Genomic DNA, 24,242 nt, shown 5'->3' with positions numbered 1-24,242 from the left:
AGTATGAGTGCAAGCCGAGCTCCCCACAGGTCTATCTGCATGCAGTGGACATGCTCCATATTCCCGCATTCTATTCAAGTGCATGGTTAGACACACATCCTCTGCAAGTGCTTCTTCTTAGTTGCTCACAAAAGAGTTTGTTTTGCGTGACATGAACATTATTATCTAAGGCAGATATTGAGAGTAATTGCTCTTATTTACTCCAAAATCAGGAATCTAAAGCCAGTTGATCAGTACCTAGCGCAAGTTTGCTCAGTTAGTTTGGGTAAAAGCGATTTGAATCAGAGTGTGCACACTAGATGCTTTCATTTAGTTTTACTTCAAGCGTCAGATTTTGGCTTTGTAAATTAAGTGGCACAAAAATATTCTTAATATCATATATTGACATGTTATTTTTTTATTAGAAAATTATGAAGGGTAAAACTGTGTTTATGCTGAAATATAATGTAGCCTAATATTTGTTTTTATTGTATTTTCATAGAATTTTCATGTTTTTTGATGATTAGAGCATGCCACAAAACAAGTCATTGTTGGCATATGGAAATTTAAAATGTTTTGCTCTATAAAACATGATTGGACACATGATTGGTGCCTTTTTCCTCCCTTTTAAAAATTGACAAGCCTGATTATTGTGCACATTTATATGGTTAGTTGTGGTTTAATATTTGCATTTAGCATTATCTTTTCCCTTCTGTCCATGATCAGAACAGACCCGTGACCCACAGTATGGTTGTCCTTGTCTGATACGTCTGATTGTTCCAAGCTAGTTCTTAGGTATTTAGGATGCATTCATATGCAAAATATTTTAAAACACCAAAGAGCTTGACCTAGTTATTCCTTTTATAGCATTTGTTTTAAAATTTGTGGTGTTAACAATAACTATCCAAAGAAATGAGAGGAAAATGGTGCCTACAAAGCACACCAGATGCCTTTTGAAAAGTACTCCAGATAGTTTTCTGTGACATCTGTATAAATTATGCAACAGTCCTTTTTAGTATGGCTCAGAAAACTGGCCTACAAATGGCCCACATTTTGAATTATTCAGATCCAAATGTAATGCTCATGCCCAAGAAATAAGTGCATAATGTAGGCCTGATCAAGAGAAGTTAAAAGACTGTGATTAACTTAGCCTTTCACTAGGCAGTGCATTACATGTTAACTGTAAAGAATAAGCTGCTGTGTTGTCTAAAAAGTTTAGCCAAAAATGTAATTTTTGTTATCATTTATTCACCCTCGTGTCATTCCGAACCTTTCTTCTGTGGTTTATCCATATAATATCCTCACAATGAAAGGCAGTGGAGTTCAGTGTTATTTTTGGACCCCATTGGCTTCATGTTTAAGGTTGACTGTTCCTTTAAATTCTTAAAATTTTCAGTAATCATCAGTTCTTTCAGGAATCTCAAGTACTTTATATGACTCTTGATGCAATAACTAAATAAGAGTAGTTGTGTTCGAAGTCATGATTGAGTCCATTGACCATGTGACGCCACCTCAGACAGCCTGTCAGATGATTTTGACAGTCGCATAGGAGTCTTTTCTGCTGAGCTCTGATAATAGGTTTAGTTGAGACTACAAAAAAAGAACCTCAGCACACCTCAGATGAACCTTTATCGTGTCTAGACAGGATTCGGAGTCTGCGGGATATGGGTAGTTTTATTATACTGGAAAGTAAAGATAACGGTTATAAACAAATATTCTATATTCAAACAAATCTCAGCTCACTCAGTATAGTTTTAAAATAATGAGACAAGATTTCCTTGGCGTGGTATGAGAGTAACATAGGTTTTATGATACATTAATGACCTGGGAGTTTGTCTGCTCTGTGGAAGATGAGGGGGAAGTGGTCTAGCGGACGGAGACAGGGTTGAAGTTCTTGTGCTGTATTATCTTGCTCCACCTCCACCCTCCCTGGAACATCTGGATATAGGAGACCCATTATCTTAGACGTTATATGGGAACGAATGGGAAAGCAGACCATTAGTGACCGGCCTTGGCTTGCAGGATTGGGAGTATGTGTCTGCAGAGGCATTGCTTCACTGTTGGATCACATTCTGGCATGTGATGTAAGCACTGATTTAATGTACATGTTAGCATTTGGCTGCATGGAATGCAGAGTGACCTTTGCAGTGGTTCAGGTGTAGGTGGTGAGTGGGCCCGAGCTGGAATCGGACTGCTGTCAATGACTACAGCAGGAACTTATGGCTCTGCTTGAATCACTGTTGGAGCAAGACAACTGATGCTTTTTTATTTATACGAGTAGAACTTTTTATCGTTTTAGACCATGGCTGTAAATACTGGAATCTGAATCTGAATTTTTAAAGTTCTTTTGATTTCTATTTTATTTTCAGGTTGTCTTTTCAGTTTAATTTGATTAGTTCACAATTTTTTAAATTATTTATTTTAGGTTTTAGAATTTCTTTAATTTTTAAGTTGTAATCATTTTTTTTTTTAGGAAGTGATAATTATATACTGTTATATTATTCACTAATATTTTAAATGGGCTGCTATTTTCAGATTTCATTTTAGTTTAGGTTTAGTAAGTTTTAATTAGTAAGAAATTGTTTTTTTTTTATTTTTTGTATATTTAGCTATTTCAGCTTTATTTTCATTAAATGTGACCACAAAACCACAAAATTTAGATTTGTACATCATCTGAAAGCTGAATAAATATTTCCATCGATGTATGGTTTGTTAGGATAGGACCGTATTTGGATGTGTTACAAATATTTGAAAATCTGGAATCTGAGGGTGCAAAAAAAAATCTAAATATTGAGAAAATCGCCTTTAAAGTTGTCCAAATGAAGTTCTTATCAAAACATAATACTAATCAAAAATTAAGTTTTGATATATTTACAGTAGGAAATTTACAAACTATCTTCATGGAACTTGATCTTTACTTAATATCCTAATGGTCTTTGGCATAAAAGAAAATGTATAATTTTGACCCAAACAATGTATTTTTGGCTTTTGCTACAAATATACCCCAGCGACTTAAGACTGGTTTTGTGGTCCAGGGTACCAAATAATTATTTTTAATAATTTTTTAGATAACAATAACAACACTGATTTTAGGGCTGCCAAATTTAATGTGCAAACTGGTATAATTTCAAAACTTTCTCAGAAAAGTCTACTGTTATTGGTGTATAGTGGTATTTTTGTGTTTAATAAAGACTAGGCTACACAAAAACTAAATATTTTTTTTGTTCTTTATTTGTTAGTTTTGGAGTCATTAAATGTACGTTAATGAAGTTTCAGTTTTAATTTTTATTTAACTTTTATTTCAATTTTTGTTATTTAGTTTTCTCTAACAATATTAACCCTGATAATAACCAACCAGTCTTTTTGCCCTTTGTTGATCAGTGCTTTATCTTATGTACACATCTGTCTTTGTGGCTCAGATACTCCGGAGGTTTCTACAATCCTCTTATAGTCTTAAATAAGTCCACGAATCCTCCTACATTCATACATTAATACATCTATTCATACATTCAGTGTTCATTCAACCATTCGTTTCTCCCACACCATCTCTGCCCCATCTGATGAATGAATAGAGCTACATTATAAACCTCTTGGTAACATTCTCATTCAGGCTGGGATTTCTTTTGTTGTTGTTAGTTGAAGAGCAATGCAATGGCAAAGTCTGTTACATAACCTTTATTTGATGTAAAACGCTGCACAGCGGATATTTAAATGTGGCTGCTTACTCACTTAAAGGAGTAAGCAGCCACATTTGTCATTTGCTGATTGAGATGCTTATTGTGATGTCTCGGACTCAGAATGGTCATCACCCAGCTCACTTAACATTATCTTTGAATGTTTCTATAAATAGTATATGCGGAGTATAGATACAGAGTTCAGGTTTGTGGTAGAGTTTTCCTCATTTCCAAGTAAAAGATGATTTGTACGCTTCAGCCGTTTTTACTTTTTGTTTAAAAAAACATTGAATATTAAATTAGTTGTCCTTTTTTTGCATTTGTTTCTATTTTCACTAGAACAGACTATGGAAAAGCCACAATTAGGAGCGCTTGTCTGTGAAATCTATGTACTTTAAGTCAGCGTTATTATAGTTAATTAATTTAATACATTTTTTAATTAATTAACTTTTTATCTGTGTGATTGTAAGGGTCCTGTCTGTCTTTTGTCTACGTGATAAAGTCCTGTAATTGTGAGTGAACCTGCTGTAACGCAAGACAAATTTAAGACTTCGTCTGTCAATAAAAATTTTATCGTATCGTAAAACCTTAAACATTTTCGCTGCTTGAAATAAAATAACAAAACTTACAACACTTCTCGTTTTCATTTAGTTTAGCTTGATGTACTAAAATAGCTAAAACTGAAGTCAAAACTTAATAAAAACTATATAGACATTTAAAAAAACAAAACTAATAAAAATGGCAAAACGCACAGCTAAATTAAAACTATAAAACTAAAAGCTATTATAGTAGCTCAGTGATACTAAAATAGCACTGCTTTAAATGGAAGTCTATTATGCAGGGCAGATTTTGAAAGTTTAGTCAGGACTTAGAGTGAATGAATTGCTCAAATCTGTAAGTGTTTTAAGTTTTATTTAGTGTATTAAAACCATGTAAAGCCACTAAATGTGGTAACGTTCACACAAAACTACCAAGAGTACCATAAAGGGACATAACAACTATCCAATGTTTACAAGCAAAACTCTACCTAGAATACTCCTACTTCTTTTCGAACTATTTTACAGCTCAAATAACACCATTTTGGAAAGAATCAATTAATGAGTGACTTTAAAAAAAATAAGCTTCATATTTCTGCTTTCAGACCTTTTAACAGCCAACAATGTGCCTTAAATGTGATTTTTGTTTGCTTCTGATGTTATCTGTTAAGCTTGGCTTGTAATGAACCTGGAATGTTCCTGTTTAAGATTATTCACGGCTTTGACAGAAAATCTGTTTATTTTTGTCGCCGTACAAGAATTGTCTCTTCAAATAAGAAAAGCACAGTGTAATAGCATTAGATTGCTCAGCTGGAGTCTTACAACCCAGGGCCTGAGGAGGCTCTAATCTCCCTCTTTTAACCTCCCCTCTCTCTGGGAAACACAGTAGACTCTTCTGCGACGGAGGGCTAAACCCAGATTTGCATAACCGACTAGATATGTCATGGTTCCTCCTTGTGTGAGAGGTTGGGAGTTGTGGATGAAAGGATATTGTTGATGGTAGTGAGCTGAGTGTGCTGTAATTGGTGTTTTCGGTTTACGACATGAGTGTTTACCCTATTTTTAACTGCTACACCCAGGAGGACATGGCTTCATGTAGCAAAAACTGGGGAAGATGGGGGCTGTTGATGTGACAGGGAACATAAGCGAGTGTTTATCAAGTGCTTCTGTCAACTACTAGGTCATGACTATCGCAGACATGCGTGTAATGCTTGGCCGTTCTGAGCCTGAAGATTTGATGTTTTGAAGGTTCTTATGGATTGCCTTCTTCCTTCCTCACAAGAGGCGCAAACATGGCTGCTCAAATGTTGAGGACAGTTGTCATGTTTTCTCAACATCCCACACTCATGTGCTAGAACTCTTTCATATTTCTCTTACTTTTTTTTTTTTTTTTTTTTTTTTCTTCTCTCACTCTGTTTTCACTTATAAATACTACTGTTACTCTGTTACTAAAGTTTGGGATCATTACGATTTTTTTATTTTGAAAAGTCTCTTATGCTCACCCAGGCTGCATTTTTAAAATCAAAAATACAGTAAAACAGTAATATTGTGAAATGTTATTATGGTTTAAAACAACTTTTGTATTTGAATTTATTTTGATATGTAATATATTCCTGTGATGGAAAAGCTGAATTTTCAGCATCACCTTCATAAATCTTTCTGATATGCTGATTTGGTTTCCGAGAAACATTTTCATTATTATTACCAATGTTGAAAACAGTTGTGCTGCTTAAAACCTGTTAACTGTCACGGGCCCACCGGTGGGCCCACTTGCCATTACATGTTTTAAACAGTAATATCTTAGTCTGAACCTAAAGCAATCTTGACAAACTATATATCGTTTGAAAGCTTAAAGACTCTAGTTTTCATATTTGGTGACTGATTTTTAAAATATTTTACAGAGCAACTGTAATTTATTCATTTGTAAGAAGAGTACTCATCAGACTCAGAGAGCGAGAACTAACCTTTACTTTGAAATAGTGATACATATATAAAATCAGCCATTCATGTTCATGTCAAGTGTTCAAAAGATAACATTCTATTTTTTGAGGAAAAAAAAGATCTAAAAGTGTTTCGAATATAAAGAAAAAACAATAGGTTCTCAATTTTTGATGCAGCGTGAACTATATAGTACGTCCAGGGTTTTTGTTGCATGTCTTTTGTGTTTTTTAGAGGATGAATTGAAATCAAATACTGCCATACCACCCTTAATACTTTTGAATGTGATGTCTACATCATAAATATTGAGAAAATAATGGAAAAAACATGTTTCAGATCACTCAAACCATATATGGAAATAGAGCCGCCCTTATATGGTTACTAATGGGGTTTGATGTCATCTACTGGAAAAGCTTGGTACTACACCCAAACAAAATCTCACTGAAAGCTCATTTTTTGAGATATCAATCTCAAATTTGGAACACAACTTCTTCAGATTTTTGGTTTAGATTTTCTAGCAGTTTTAGAGTAAAACCTGTTATGTAAAATATATATTTTACATAAAATATAAATATTAAAATTTTTACATTTTCATAAACTTAAACTTCCATAACTTTTTTGTAATATAATTTTTATAACTTTTTTCACCTCTACAATATTCTGCTAAATGTCTTCTTTAAAAAGAGACCAACCTTAAGTATCTGCTCCAAACCATTCAAAATTTATAACAATTTAAGTTGGAAATGTCATTTTCAGGCCTATACTCAAAAAGTGGAACCGACAGTTAACAGGTTAATATTTTTATGGAAACCATGATGCATTGTTTTTTTTTCTGGATTCTTTGATGAAGAGAAAGTTCAAAAGACCAGTATATTAGTACTGTCAAACGATTATTCGCGATTAATCACATCCAAAATAAAAGTTTTTGTTTGCGTAATAAATATATATATATATATATATATATATATATATATATATATATATATATATATATATATATATATATATATATATATATATATATACATATATATATATACATGTGTGTACTATGTATATTTATTATGTATATTTAAATACACATACACGCGGTATATATTTTGAAAATATTTACATGTATATATTTATATTCATATAATTTATATTATAAATATATTTAATACATAAACATAATTTTTCTTAAATATATATATGCATGTGTTTATGTATTATATACATAAGAAATATACACAGTGCACACTCATATTGCATAAACAAAAACATTTTGGATGCGATTAATCGTTTGACAGCACTACAGTATATATTTGAAATATAAACATTTTGTTACATTACACTTTTTTTTACGGTTACTTAAAAAAAAAAAGAAAAGAAAGACTTTTGGCATTTTTCATCTTTTTTTTTGATAGAACAGTATAGCACTGACAGGAAGCAAAGTGGGAGTGGGAGGGGGAGAGGGATTGGGAAAGGTCCACGAGCCGAGATTCAAACTCGGGATGCCTGAAGAACAACAGCATTATATGTCGGCGTGCTGCCCACAAGACTATCGGCGCCGACATTTTTACTGCTACTTTTGACAATTTTAATGCATCCTTGTTTCTCTGGGGGAAAAATCATGCCCCAAACTTTTTAACAGTAGTGTAGTTTTACTTGCAATACCTAGTGTACTGTCAGTGAATAGGACTGTTTTGTTGCAGTGTAAAAGAGATGGTTGACCCAAAAATGAAATTTGTCATCATTTACTCACCATAAAGATTTTTGCAGTTTTTTATTTCTCCATGAAACACCAAATGGGTTATTGTGCAGAATGTTTGGCTGCACTTTTTTGCGCAGTGAAAAGTTTAAGTCTTTAAGTATCTGTTCTCCACTTGTTGTTCTGTTTTATTCCAGATGACCTCAGTCCATTGAAACTTTTTGTATTGTGTTTTAACACTCTTCAGCGTCTCTCACATCTGGCCGCTCGTGTGAAAGCAATTCAGATCCAAATCATCATTTGTGCTGTGACTAAAGACGTCTGCATCACACCCAGAGCCATTAAAAATACTCAACCTTAAAGTTACAGGTACAACAGCAGTTTACTAGAAATGTACAGATTTGACGGTCATGAAAAAGACTTGTCATTGTACTCGGGGCTGATTTGTAATCAGTCATCATGTTGTTTATATAAAATGACCGGTATTAGGAAAGAAACAGGTGTTGTGTGGACATCATACCCACCCTTTAATAGTTTCATGGGTAGTTTACACCTGGGAACATGTCTAGGCAGCTCCTTCAATCTTGGTAAATCCTGTCCGTTGCTCTTTGTCACACATACCATGTTGTATTAAGTCTAGAAATTCTTTGATAGCTTAGTAAATACAATGGGCATAAACTGGGCATAAAAGTCTAACTGAAAGGAAGGCTAAGCAAATAATAGCTATACATGTTATGTTAAGTCAGTTGGATCAATACACAATGAGGAGCAGGGTGAGACCTTTCATGAAAAGGTTATTTGTTAGTGCAGAGGAAGCTACAATGAAGCAGTTTTGTATTTTATTGCATTTTCCATTTCAAATTACAGGTTAAAAATTGCAGTAAAATATGATTACATAAAAACAATGTAATAATGAAAGTTACAATTATAAGTTACAAATGTATTTTTTACATTTCAAACTACAGGTGAAACCCAGTTAAATTTGTTCCTACATGTTGTTGCCAGTGTTGTTTTTAACTTTAACTTTTAAATATTAAAAATAATTAAAATAAAACATTGATAAAACGGAAGTCAAATATTAGTATTGGATGGAATGCTTACTGAAATAAAATAAGTTGAAGTGAAATAAAAACAAAGCTAAACAGAAATACAGAAAAAAATTAAGATTACAAAATTCAAATTGAAAAAAAAAATATAAAAAACAGCTGTGCATCATTCAGTTAACAACACAGTATTAAGAATCAAGTGTATGTAAACTTTTGAGCAGGGTTATTTTGAAAAATTCAACTATTTTTCTCTTGTGGACTATATGTAAACATCTTTTATGTAAAATATCTTATTCATGTCAGTACTAAATAAACAATAGCATGCATTTTGTATGATCCCTCTTATTTTGGATACAATAATTAACATTTAGCAGATTCTGCAAGGTATATGTAAACTTTTGCCTTAAACTGTATGTTTGTCTGGTCTAGACCTCATACAACCTGGCATCTGGAAGCCATCTTTAAAGGAACACTCCACTTTTTTTAAAAAATAGGCTAATTTTACAACTCCCCTAGAGTTAAACAGTTGAGTTGAGTTTTATTGTTTTCGAATCCATTCAGCTGATCTCTGTATCTGGCGGTAGCACTTTTAGCTTAGCATAGATCATTGAATCATTTGTGAGCGAGATGCTGATGGTCTAAAGAGTTTCAATAATTTTCCTATTTAAAACTTGACTCTTCTGTAGTTACATCGTGTACTAAGACTGACGGAAAACGAAAAGTTGTGATTTTCTGTGCCGATATGGCTAGGAACTATACTCTCATTCCGGCGTAATAATCAAGGAACTTTGCTGCCGTACCATGGGTGCAGCAGGCGCAATGATATTACGCAGCGCCTGAAAGTAGTCCCCAGCTAGGTAACTAGTTATGATATAGCCGGGGACTGCTTTCAGGTTTTTTATAGAAAGCAGGCAGAATATGAGAAGAAATGTGTTCTTGTGAACATTGGTCACTAAACAGTCAGAATGACTGTTCAGAGGGTCTGGTCACATTGTGTGAGCAGCAGGCCAGTACATGGTGCCTTGGTATTCACAGGATGCTGCTATTGGACCTTATTGTCCTGTTGTTTGTGTGTATCAGCACACTTCAGTGTGTAAGTACACTTGTGTGTTTTCAAAGGCACTTTTCTAAGTTTCAAATGAGGTGGCCCCCTGACCTGCTCAGTGTGATGTTCCTCAGATGGGTCACTGGACTGTATTTGACACTGGGTTTCAACACAGAAATGGAGCTCTGTGAGAAGAGAATGTAGCCTAATTGGTCTTCACTTTACCCTCATGTTAACCCATATCCCTTCCTAGGGGTACCATACTGTTGTGCTGAATAGGCAGCAAAATGCAGCGATAAGAACTGCTTTGTTTCAGAAGTTTCGCCAGCTTTCTCTGTTTGAAGCTTCTTTTTCACTGACAGTGATTTAATTGAAGATGTTGCTTAGTTGATGTGTTGTAGTATGTGATATCAATGCTGAAAGTCCTATTGGTGGAATGTGTAACTGACCTTTTGAAAATCTGATGGTGTATTGTGTATAATCTGAATGTTACTTTTTTTTTTAACAGTTAATCGGTTTTCTCCAAAGATAAATAATGATAGGCCTAATTATTGATGCAGGAGTGAAATCCATGAAAAAACAACCTTGCACGGCTGCAATGTTTTTTTTAATTAAAATACAGTAAAAACAAAAATATAGTGAAATATTGTTACAATTTAAAATCACTGTTTTATATTTTAATTTATTTTGAAATGTAGTTTATTCATGTGATGGTAAAGCTTAATGTTCAGAAGTAATTCCTTCAGTCTTCAGTGTCACATGATTTTTCAGAAATCAGTATTATTCTTATTAGCAATGTTGAAGAGTTGTTAATATTTACATATTACAGTAAGTTATTCATATTTTTGTGGAAACTAAGATACATTTTTTCTGTATTCTTTGATGGATAGAAAGTAAAAAAAAAATATATATATATTTTGTTGCACCACAAATGTCTTCACTCGCACCACTTTCAATTTAATGTGTCATCGCTAAAAATATTAATTTCCTAAATAATCTAACTGACTTTAAACTTTTGAAAGGTATTATGCAAATTTGATTTAATACATATTTTTGTTTGTGCAGAGACAGATGTACACTACATTGCCATTTGCATCATTAGACATACTAACATCAAATCACCAACAGTCACTCATGTTGCCTCGAATCGTCTGTTCTTATGAAAATATGAATGAATTGCTTTATGCTACATTTCACTGGCCCTTGATGGGTTACTTTAATTTTTACTTTCAGATGACTATTTACTCCTTGGATGAGTTGCTGAGCCTGATTTTTATTTAGAAATTGGACTTCGATGGTGTAATTTACACACTGTGTTTAGCTTTCACTGTCACCTGCAGGTCTGTGAGGCAGACGGACATTCCTAAAGGGCGGAGAGCAGTGCAAGTTGATGAAAACCACCCTTGCCTCTGATCTCTCGTTTTCTTTCTGTCTTTGTCATTTTTTTTGCCCTCTCATTTTGCTTGTTTTCTCTATTTTAGCCTACAACTTGTAATTACAAACAGGACCCTCAAGAATTTCCCTGAGAATGCATAACAGAGAGTTATGTAGCAGCGTTTGGTGAAACTTCCAGAAAATTTCTGCGCTGTAATAAGAACCACCCTGATATGCTCGTCATTTGACCAAAAATCTCAACTCTCTGTTCCAAAATTCCATTGTGGGCTTTAAAGACCCGAGTTAAACCCGAGAACTTGAGTCTTTTACGAGCCCATATCCTCACAGAGGACGAGTCTGCAGATGAAATCAATTAAAAGGTGCTGGAATGTGTGGCCGAGGCCTGGAGCTGATTTGGAGGGGCGGTGCGCTGCGAGGGGGAAGTTGAGACTGAGGGGCTGAAAGTGGGTCACACTTCTTACAGCTGGCCTTACTGCTGCCATGACATAGAAAGGTAACAGCAGCTGGCTCGGATAGGGAACCTCAGATGAGATGAACCCAGGAGGTCTTTCTCGCTTTTCCTGTCTGTGTCCACTGTGATCTCCTCTCACTCAACTTTGAAGTGATCTTCTGATAAGGAATGTGCAAACTAGCTAGTCAATGGGTTTGACTAATTGTCTTAAAGGGATGGTTTACAAAAAAATTATCATCGTTTGCTCACTTTCATTACTTTTGTTTGGTTCCCAGCGTTCGTTAAAAATATTTTCTGTTGTTCCACAGAAGAAAGTAAGTGAGAATTGTCATGTTTGGGTGAATTATCCCTTTCAAAGAAAGTCTGAATATTTCAGCTGGTTGTGGGTTTGTGTGACCAAAACGGATGCATTTCTTTGTGGTGTTTAAATAAGACGCATTCTTTCTTTGAAAAATAGGTGGACAAAGAACAAATTTAATTTGAGTTATTTATTCATATATTATTAATTTATTTATATTTTGGGGTGTTTTTAACCAAACACAGCATCTTACACTCATGATGGGCCGGTGGTGTATGAAAAGATAAAATAAAAAAAATTATTTATAAAATATTACATAATTAAAGAAAAAAAATCCTGAAGACAAAAAATCTAGATAAATTAGTCAACTAGTTTGTTGTTGGCTCATTTTTACTCATACTTTTCAATATCTCAGTTTTTTTTTTACAGAAAATATATTGTACTTTTGTAATCTCCAGATGATCTACTTGTGATAATTACTAAACTTTGAGACTCATGTTTTTAAATTAAACAGCTAGTGTGGATGATTATACTTTGTCTTGATTTTTGTCCAGTGGCACAAAAAAAAAAAAATCAAAGTCAGCTTTGAGGTTTACAGACAAACCGCAATAAGCAAATAAAATGGAAGGGTCAGTCATTCTGTCTATTCTTTCATTCCCTGTGTGCAGGCCCTGATGTTCCTGAGGTTGTAGGCCACAAATATTTTCCAGTCTGATAATGCTTTCCAAAAGACACGTGAAGGTAGTCTCACATTCCAGATATTCAGTGGTCAGATGTTAAACTTAATGCATTTGCACATTTTGGTGCCTTTGTTGTAAATACCCCAAAATGCCCATTTACCAAAATTTACAAAGGCAACAAAAGTCCAAGTGAAAACAACAGAGATGAACAAAAAGATCTATCTTGGCTTAAAGTCTTTGAAGTGCGGTGTGCCGAAGTTTATTGTGAGTAATGTTATGGGATGAACCAGGAGCATGTTCACAATCATAAGTTTGATGTTGTGATTACAGCCCCAAAGCAGCAATACATTACATTGTGCACATGGATACATGTTGCTATTTGATAAAACATGGCGGTTCCCCGATTTCCCCTCTATACTGTCTATAAAGCAGATCCGTTCTTAGTTGTTGTGGAAAATGACGGTGTACATTCCACCCCACTGTCAGCCTGGAGGGTACGGGAAAACTGAAAACCAAACGATGATGTATGAATGATTGATTTTTAGCCTCGTTTCTTTGGAATTTCACCTCATTAGAAACTGGCCCCATTCTGCAGCGCCAAGCTCAACTCAGATTTGTCCTAGAAAATTAACATCAGAGGACAAACTTGTAAATTGGTTAAACTGCCTCAGCCAGAATTCAGAGAAAAGATCAATGTTTTTAACCTGTGAAGGTGCCTGGATGTAAAACACTCCTGTCGCTTTTTTGTTCCCCAAGACAAAGCACAAATGAATGAGACGGAAGTTTCGTCCGCATTGGCTGGCCTTCTGGACGTCTCCCAGCCCTGTTTGGAAACAGCATTTGTTATAGTGGGATTGTGGTATTTCGAATGACTGCAGTGTGATGTTGGGTTGCTTAGCGTGAGGAGTCCTGGCTGGTGCACCTTTTTGGGATGCTCCTGATGTTTGCAGTTGGGTGCAGGCCCAGAGGGACAAATAAAGACCTTCTTGATTCCCCACCATAGACTCAGATGCTCTGAAATGATTAACAGTCCCCCTTGATTTGCACCTTCAAAAACTTGTCAGTAGTTTGGCTGTGCGTTTGGAAAAAACGGCTCTGAATTAACAATCCACATCTCTGTCTGAAATATTTGTGTGCTTTGAATGAAGGCAAGCTCTGTGGGAAAAGTTGCCTGTGTACTCTGTTCCCCCCAACGACCCTAAAACCTCCAATTAGAGTCACAGGCTCTCCTCCTTGTGGTCACTTGCTGCCGCTGTGTGATCGTGTGTTAAATTTAGATGCTGAATGTTTTTATTCTCACTTTTTTATGTACAGTCGGTGGCCTGAGTGCTGAGAATGCCCTCGTCTGGTTGTAAGATTTAGGAACGCAGAGTCAATAGCAGTGTTCAACGTGTTGTCCTCTAACGCTTTTCACTTAATGCTGTTGATGGTTATCAACCATCAACTAAGAGTGATTGGGCAATTTAATGGTAGGATTTTGGTGTCATGAGAAAAAATATTGATTGATTGAATATATATATATGTTTTTACTTTTGAATAGATTTAGTATGGCCTGCCAAAGTTAAAGCTGGTATCATTTAAATATGTTCAATGCTGGTACATTTCTCAGCACAGTCTAGTATTATTATCTATTTGCATTTCTGTGTTTAATACTGATGAGTTGCAAAGGTTTAAAAAAAATCCACAAATTAATTTAGGTGGTATTATAAGTTAATTTTAAAAATGTCTTCCCTCCTTTAAATAATTCTCCTCCTTTTTTTAGTTTCATTAAAGGCTTAGTTTGCCCAAAAATGAAAACTCCCTCATTAATTACTCACCCTCATGTCATTCCAAAACTGTAAGACATTAGTTCATCATCAGAACACAAATGAAAGGGGACCTATTATGCAAAAATCACTTTTATAAGGTGTTTGAACACAGTTGTATGGCTGTAGTGTGTGAAAACAACCAGCCTATAATGTTAAAAAAATACACCAACTAATTTTTTTATAAAACCAATAAATCATGAACAGTCTCTCCAAAAGAGTAGTTTCAGATTCTCCCTCTGTGCACGTCACCGAGGGGAAAAAGTCCCGCCCATTTGTGACGCTCTCTACCCTATTAGCATAAACACAGCCTGTGAGAAGCTGCAGTCCGCCATTACTGGAGTTATATACAATGTCAGTGCCAAACTCTTTACAAGTGTTGTGTTTTGGGATGCACTAATGAACACAGGAGTCGCCATAATCTCCCCTCATCTGAGCTGAGGACACTGTGGTTACATTTCATTTTCGAAAGGAAATATCCCAGAAAAATCAGTAACGTCCCCTGAATGTTTATCAATACCAGCACTTCGTGCGCGAACGTCAGCTCCAGAAAAAGTAAGAATCACGTGTTTGTTTTCCAAATTGCCTTTCTGAAAGAGCTTCTTGGCACTCTGTAAGGCTAGTTGCTAAAGTTATCATTGTCTCTGCCTGTTTTCACTGATGCTGCCTTCAAGTCAGAATGATCGTGAATCGGAATGTGGTAGTTAAAAGTTGCATATGAAAGCAATGTGAGTTGATCGCTTGAAGTTGTCGAGCTCATAATCAGAAGTGGGACTTATTAGATTAGATTAGATTAGATTCAACTTTATTGTCATTTATGCAGAGTACAAGTACAGAGCTAATGAAATGCAGTTAGCATCTAACCAGAAGTGCAAGAATATAGTGTTTTATATACATATAAGTGCAGAGTAAATGAAGATATGATTTACAGAATGTACAGTGGAATTGCTATATACAGTATTGTACAGTATTGAGCAGAGTATATACAGAATATAAATAGGAATGCAATGTAGGGATTGTATGTACATTATGAACAGAGCAATGTAGGATTATATACATTATGAACAGCAGAAACGTGAGAACAGTGGTAATAAATAAATACAGCTGGATGAGTGTGCAAAATATTGATAGGACAATGTATTCTATGCAAAATAGCAGTAGTGCAATATTTTATAGAAATATTTTACTGTGCTTTGTGTAGTAACAACTTTATACAGTTTATAGTGTGATAACTTGTACAGTCTGTGCAAAATAAGAGTAGTGCAAATGCATGTGTGTAAAGTACTGTGACCAGTGCAGTAATAAGCAGGTGCAGGTTAGATTGGTGGTGTGGCGTTCAGAAGTGTCACAGCCTCGGGGAAGAAGCTCTTCCTGAGCCTACTAGTGCGAGAGCGTAGGCACCTGTAACGCCTGCCGGATGGAAGGAGGGTGAAAAGTCCATGGTTAGGGTGAGAGGCATCCTTGATGATGTTTCTTGCCCTGCCCAGACAGCGCTTATAATAAATGTTCTCAATGGAAGTTAACTGGGTGCCGGTGATCCGTTGAGCAGTTTTCACCACCCGCTGGAGTGCTTTGCGGTCAGATGCGGAGCAATTGCTGTACCATACTGAGATGCAGTTCGTGAGTATGCTCTCAATGGTACAGCGGTAGAATTCCACAAGGATCCTGGGATTCAGGTGAACTTTCTTAAGGCTCCTTAAGAAGTAAAGGCGCTGCTGTGCCTTTTTGACCAGAGTAGAGGTGTTATGGGACCAGGTGAGGTCATCAGAGATGTGGATGCCAAGGAACTTATAAAGTTTGTGATAGCATGAGACCAGCTACGTTGTTATTTTTATCCCGCCGTGCTCCCCGTCTGTGTAATTCATAAACACAAATTTATCATGCAGTATAATCAGATGACTGACTTTGAAACAGAGTATGTTTTCTGTAAACTGGGGTCGACAATATAATTGGCCCGGTGGCCCAGACGTACTTTTAAAACCGTCAGGGCCACCAGATTGCTCCAACCACTAGCCCGGTGGGGCCAGTAAAAATAATGCCTCGATTAAAAAAAGCCTAACTTCACATTAATTACCTGTGGTTCTGTGTTTTGATATCTGTTTAATCGTCTCTGTAACCACCGCTAACACGTTACGTGATCCCGACAGCCTTACGCTCCGTCTGCACCGCCTTGCTCGCTCCCGCGGTTACGCGCGCAAACTGCACACTGCTGCTCAGCACCTACCTATAGCTAACGTTACTATTAAGCTAGGCTACATGTTTCTGAAACCCACATCACCCGGCCAAACGCCGGGTAAAAAAGAGAAGGCAAGGAATAGAAAAATCACCAGAGGAATTGAGGGAAAGCGAAAGGGAATACGAAAAGAAAAGGCAGAGAAAGTTTCAGCCCCAGTGGCGAGACCGCTGGAATTGGCTGGGCTTAGGGGTGTGCGATGTGACGATTTTTGATCGTGGACGATAAAAATGTCTCCACGATCTGCTTTTGAAGAAATATGGTAGTATCGTGCTACAGCACACATTATGTCAGATACAGTTCTGGCTCCTCCGTCTCTATATTCTGTACAACACGACATATAGCAGTAGAGTTACTCTGACAGGACACTGCACTTATTCGCGATCGCAAAAGTACATTATTTGCACACAAGCCTTGCTGGTTAAATGTTTCATTCACGCGCTGGTCTGACGTGCGCTTTTTCTGATCGCATACACCTGAAGCACGGACACTAAAAAGCCTGTCTAACAGCGCCTGATTACTCAACTAACTTATTTTTTGCGCTAATACTGTCAAAACACACAAGGTTTACATACAGACTCAGTTGGTTATCTCTAAAATGAAAGTAAATAGTTACGAGAGAAACAGATGCGTGCCTGTATATTAGATGCGTGCAGCTCTTAAAGGGACAGGACACTAAACGTGCTGTCGACTGTCATTAAAGGGATACTTCACCCTAAAATTTAATTTCTGTCATTATTTACTCACTCACATGTTGTCCCAAACCTCTATTAATTTCTTGTGCTGAACCCAAAATAAGATATTTTGAAGAATGAGGGTAGCCAAACAGTTGCTGGTCCATATTGACTTTGATAGCAGGAAAGAAAAATCCTATGGAAGTCACTGTGGACCAGCAACTGTTTGGTTTTCCACCTTCTTCAAAATAGCATTTATGTTCAGCAGAAGAAAGAAACTCATTCAGGTTTAAAACAACTTTTGAGTAAATGATGGTATAAAAATAAAACATTATGACAGAATTGACAGACAGATGACAGAATATTTATTTTTGGGGGAACTATTAATTTAACGTTAACAAAACAACAAAACGCAAAGAGAAAAATCACTCACTATTCTTGACTGAAAATCTTTAATACAGTTGCTTTAGGAATCAGTCTATCTAGTGTTTTATTTTTATATTTGTTCATTCAATTTCATTGCTAAATACACCTATTGTACCTGAAAATAAAGCACTGTTTGTTTTATTTGTATATTATGTGTATTTGTAATGTGTATCTTTGTTCTTATTTTTTAATAAGAAAGATAGAATGATGACAAAGATTTTTATCTTCGCCCACTTTGGCCTAAATATCTGCCATGTCTTTTTTTTTTTTTTTTTGTTACCTTGAAAGGCTTTGTCTTTCTAGTTTGGCTGTAATGCTCAGACAACTTGTAAAACCAACATGACAAAGAATCGTGATAAAACCGTGAATCGTGATATTTCTAAAAAAAATCGTGATATGATATTTTTCCCATATCGCCCACCCCTAGCTGGGCTACGATCAAGAAAAAAAAAAAGAGGTTTACTGTGAGCTCTGCAGATCAATGCCCACATATGCAGACAAGTAAGTTAGAGAAAAGTTAACGTGTATGAAACCTATGGTATGAACATAATATAATGAATTGCTGTGTGACTATGGAGAATGAATCCTATGCAATAGGTTTATTTGCACTTGTTTCATGTTTTTGCACAGTTTTGCTGCACTTTGCACTAAACCTACCTTAAAAAATATAAATGTTATTCATGTTGTGGAAGCAAACTGTTCTTTTTCGTGATTATTGGGATCAATACCCGACGCGTTGACCTGGGCCAGTGAACTTCAAAAGACAAATTTCCCTTATTGTCTACCCCTGGTAAAGATAACAGGCTTGTACTAATAGTAGAATGTTTATTTGCAAAGGCTAGCACTGCTATTGCCAGAGCTTGAGCTCTTGAAGCTCCGCCCTCTTCTCCAGGATCAACAGCTCATTTGCATTTAAAGCAACATACTTAAAATCAGCGCGTTTGGGCTCATACCCTAAAAGTGGCATTTTTAACAAGCTATAAAAATTTGTCTGTAGGGTATTCTGAGCTAAAATGTCACACATACGCGCTGGAGACATCACTTATTTCACATATAAAAAGGGGCATAACAGGCCAGATTAGAAGCAATTGTTCACAAAACTCTTTCTTGTGTCCATTTGTGCTGTTTTTCTAGTTATTGTATGTAAGTATTAGCTAGACTGGTTTTACATGTTTCCTTAAGCCATACTTTGTACTCCATCTAGCTGTACTTGAACGCTAGAACGCCCAACCAAGATAGTCGACAAAGTCAAAAGAAATATAAGTGATATATGCAATTAGGTCCATATATATTTGGACACAGGCAGGCACAATTTTTATTATTTTAGCTGTTGACCAAAACATATTCAAGTCACAGTTATGTAACTACAGTTATTTAACTTAAAGTGCATACACTAAGCTTTAATTTGAGGGTATTCTCATCACAATAGGAGGAAAGGTTAAGGTATTACAGCTCTTTAAAATGTACCTCCCCCTTTTTTTCAAGGGACCATAAGTAATTGGACCGTTGACTCAAAAGCCATTTCATGGACAGATGTGGGCTATTCCTTCATTATTTCTGCATCAGTTAAGCAGGTAAAAGGTCTGGAGTTGATTCTAAGGGTGCTTTCCTACTTGGTTCGATTGCCTGGTCCGAACCCGAGTTCCTTTGCTCCTCCCTCCCCCTGCCCCCGCTGGACTGTGTTCATATTATTTTATTTGGGTCCGAACCACGGTTTGTTTGCCTCATCAAGCCAGCAGCTGTTTACCCTGTTGCTTAATAATGACGGCGCAGGAGAAGGCGGTAAAATGCATAAGATTGCTCTCTGCGCTTTTTATATATTTACGTTTTTGAACTGTTAATTTTGTATGCAAAGCTTCAGTGCATAAACCACTTACGTCTGTCTTACGAATGTACTGCTAATGCTCTAAAGAACGCTGAAAGCAAACAGAAATGAAACGAACAGCTTTCTGGTTGCAGCGCGTCAATCACGCTCGTCAGGAAATTGAGTGAAACGCACACAAAAACCGGGAGGCTTGTGACTGTCCCATTGACTGCCAAGTAATTACTACTGTCAAGTTCAATCTAATTTATGTAAGGCCATTTTACCTAATATTTGTTTTTTTTGAGTATTAAAGTGTCTCTGCTAGCTTAGCAACATGCTAACTTCAAACTCTACTGAAGTCAGAGAATAGAGACTACAGTGTGCTTCACTTGTTGTGTGCAAAAATTGCTGCCTGTATAGAATGTTTCGAATTAGTCCTATAAGTTCCGAATTAGGAAACTGCTTTAGCGCAGGATATTTCGGAACAAAGCTAAAAACAAGAGTTTTCCGATATCCACATTTCACTAGATACTTCATAATCTCTCCCACTTTGTCTCTATTGTCCTCCATCATGTCCATGGGGATATCATCTTCCATCAAACAGCAGTATTTGGAGACAGTTTGAGAAATGGTCTAAGCTTTCTCATCACTTTCAAAAATGTACAGAAACGTGAAACATGCACATCCCAGTCTCTCTTGTGATTGCAGTCACATCCTCTCCCCCTTGCAGCTTTTCCCCTGGTTCCCTTTTCCCAAAACACCTCTCCTCCTGCCAAGTGTGCAGCGAGGTAAGTGTTAGAGAGGGAAAGTCCTGCAGAGAATCACAATCAGATAGTTACCGCTGTCCACTTCTGTACTTAACCCTTGTGCACACTTATGGACATTTTTGTCCATTTTAGTTTAGTTTTTTTGGATAATTTTGCCTGTGTTAATGCTAACTGCGTACATTTTTGGCTCAGTTGTGTATTTTTCTTATTGGAAGTTTAATATTCCAACCTCATTTCCTTTAATAAATATATTTTACACAAGGTACAAAAAAGTGAAACAGCACCTTTTGGACAAAAATGTCCCCATTGAAACCCATTAAAACTGCTATTTTTAATCGCAGTGCCGTTTAACTGTAAAATGATGCATTTTTTGTTAATAGGCTTTCATTCTGTTGGTAAGGCCTCAAAATTAATTATTTAACTTTTTTTTTTTTTTTTTACCAGATGGTGCCATTTTTTTCAGGTTTGCTCTATAAAGCAAATACTCGCTTTATTCCTGTTTTCTTCTTCTGCATATTATAGAACCAATTGGATAAATAATGCAGCTATAATTGTGTGGGTGTGTTGGTATAGATGTCAGAGTGTGTTTTGTATGCGTGTCATAAAAAAAATAGTGTGTGTGTTTGTAATATTTGAGAAATAAAACTACTAAATCACAAATCCAAGCACTGTGTGCACCAGCAGAGTTTTGCTGGCATCTAAAGGGGAAAATTTGGTACTGCGCCCAAACAAAATTTTACTGAAAGCTCATTTTTTGAGATATCAACCTCAAACTTGTTTAGATTTATGGCTTTGATTTTCTAGCAGGTTTAGAGTTCAACATGTTTCATATATAAAATATTAATAAAATAAAAAATAAAATATTGTTCATAAATCATTTTCATAAACTTAAACCTGTATAACTTTTTTGTTTGGTTTCACTTTTTAATTTTTTTCTTACTTCAACAATAATCTGCCATGTGCCTTTTTAAAAATGAGACCAAACATAAGTCTGTGCTCCCAAGCTTCCAATTTTTATAACCGTTTTTTTGACATGGACATTTTTGTCCACTATGGACATAAGTGTAACTTTTTTTTTTTTTATTGATGCACAAGGGTTAACTACTGCTTGAGATAAAGTGTGCATCCACTGTACTCATTGTACTGTTTTGGCAAAACAATCACTCATTAAAATAAAAAAGTATGCACATAAGCCATGATATCCCTCTTCATGGTCAGATTTTGCTGCAAGTGTGTTTGTGCCCTAGCCCTAGCTTAAAACACGTGTAAGAATTGTAAGGATGATTGTTCTAAAATCCTTCCAGTTTAGCCGTTTTTGTGTGTGTATTATATTTTGAAAAGGCCTGTGGTCCGTTGTATATGCTAGTGGGCCGCACCCACAGAAGGTATTGTAGCTGCAGTGTTTTACTAGGGGATGGACAGACTGAGAATGGTTTAATTACAGCAGCGGTTTTGCTGAGGATCTCCTGACTTCTGGCTGAATGGACCAGTGTCAGCAGTGGGGCAGGGCCAGATTACCCACAGTCCTGAGGCGGTTCTGTGGTTTACCTCAACAATCTCATCAGACTGACTGAGCAAAAATACTCCTCTGATTGCCGGGCTCTCCCCGGAGTTAGACTGAACTGACGCATACTTCGCCCTACCGCCGGTAATGAGAAGACCTCTGTCCATGCGTTGAGAGAAAACATCTCTCAAGTTATAAAGGGCGAAAGAAAGCCACTGTTTGTGGACAGCACTTAGGAAATAAACAAACATAACAGCAACCTATATTGAAATAAGTGGGTTAATAATATTACAGCAGAACGAGTTGTCTTATAATATAAAGCACAGTTGTGAACTTGGCATGACCCAGATGTGTTTCTTTGTAAAAATCTTTTGCTTGAGGAATGGTAGTTTCAGCAATGTCTGTGACCACATCCACAAACTTTTTCTTCTAAATGTTTTGTCCTGTCAAAGTTGCCGGTCACTGAGGTATTTGCTTATTTCATAAGTGGTACATCTAGATGTTCCCCTCAACAAAAATTTGACTTATTATTGCTGAAGCATTTAGTGGTTGACCAATATGGGTTGTTCAGTGGCTGATATGTAGACAAGGATGCTGGATGATGACTGATGTTTGACAATTTTACTGTATATATACATATATAAGGTACAAAAGTCTGAGCCCACTTGTGAAAATGCTTCTATTTTGCTATTTTCACACATTTTTAAAGTTCATTATGTTTGAAATAATATTTTGTGTATTGCTTATTTATTTTATGTCATAGCATTTCTTATTTTTAGGATTTTGAAAATAATAATAGTAATAAACTGTTTTATATATATTTTTTTTTATTGTCCATGTTTAAATAGATTTCGTATTTTAGGTGCGAGAAACTGCTCACATTTTATAATTTTTATATAGTATTTACTTCATTTACTCAAACATTTGAATCAAGAACCTCAGAATGACCAAATATTGTTGAAGTAATTGGTCTGACAGATGCATTTCACACTTACAATTTATTTCTCTGTTCCAGCCCCGAAGACATGCAGTCCGAAGCAGTTTGTGTGTAAAGACCAGGTGACCTGCATCTCCAAAGGCTGGCGCTGCGATGGAGAGAAAGACTGTCCCGACGGCTCTGATGAAGCTGCAGATATCTGTGAGTAAACCGTTATCTCATCAGATGTGTCATCATGACATAAAGATATGATATGATAAGCAGAGCTAAAATGTTTTGACGTAATAAACTGAAGCCAGATAAAGTCTCAGGTAGTTCTGTGTGTCTACAAGTTGAAAATAGCTTTAAAATTTATCTTGAGACCTGTATGATCTGTTGCGTGCCAGTTGAGTTGTTTCTGAAAGAAAGGAGACGTCCAGCTGTTGCTTCCCTGAACTGAAAGTCACCATATTCATTGTTTGCACAAATTGGAAGGTAGTGTTGAAATTAATGCAGCAAACAATCACTAAATAAAAAATGGGACATTTCTCACTGCTTTTTAATTCTGAATGCATGCATAATTAAATTCAGGCCGGATAAACTGTTAATTTTATTCTTGCTATGGACATTTTAATGGCCGATATTAAAATTCTATACTGTTTGGTTTAAATTATTTAAAAAATAAAATACAAAATAACTAAAACAATATTTTTTAAATACTACATGTGAATTCAGGCATCAAAATATTATTAATTTAATAATTATTAGTGTTTTTAAAGAATAAATTTAAGGAAACGTTAGATGACTGCTAATATTAAATATCCAATATCTCATAATTGATATGGAACAGATACACATTCCTAATTTTGGTCATTGTGAAATGTTTTGAAGTTAAAATTTCCATGATTGATAATTGCTGTCACTTCTGAGTACCCTTGACCTTTCCTCATTTCCTCACATGTACCTAACTAATCTAACCATTGATCGATCTGTGCATTGACCTAAATGTATGCGTAGTGTTAAGTAGAGCCTAGAGCACATGGGGGTTGAAGACGGACACTGACTGCAGTACACCGTTTGAAGGACGCTCTGTGTGTCTCTTCTGAGCGATGGCACTAATTAAACTGCTCTGTTTAGTCTGGCTGACTGCACACAGTCCTGTCCAGCCAAGTGATCTGTGTGTGTGAGCTCATCTCAAACGTAAAAAACAGAAGCCTGGCACTTTTTATTTAACACTGACCTGCTCCTAAATGTTTCCGCACGCATAGACCTAATGAAGCTGGTCGTACCGCACCTCACTTCACATCTGTCACACAAGCCAGACACCCTCACAGCAGGCGGCCATGATGGTTCCACCATCAGCATTTTGGGTAGTGCTTTA

The 24,242-nt window shown here is 36.1% G+C and overlaps 1 protein-coding gene across 1 annotated transcript in view; it reads left to right on the top strand.

Annotated features, from left to right (window-relative positions):
- The window catches only part of LOC306859532 (low-density lipoprotein receptor-related protein 1-like), a 127,563-nt gene that overhangs the window by 1,001 nt on the left and 102,320 nt on the right, over positions 1–24,242 (top strand). The window contains exon 2 of the mRNA XM_079400592.1: positions 22,961–23,083. Coding sequence (XP_079256718.1) covers positions 22,961–23,083 — 123 coding nt within the window. The remainder of the gene's footprint in view (positions 1–22,960; positions 23,084–24,242) is intronic.

This window comes from Barbus barbus (assembly GCF_936440315.1).
Source record: "Barbus barbus genome assembly, chromosome: 40".
Taxonomy (NCBI): Eukaryota; Metazoa; Chordata; class Actinopteri; order Cypriniformes; family Cyprinidae; genus Barbus; species Barbus barbus.
This window is presented reverse-complemented; position numbering and strand designations above follow the sequence as displayed.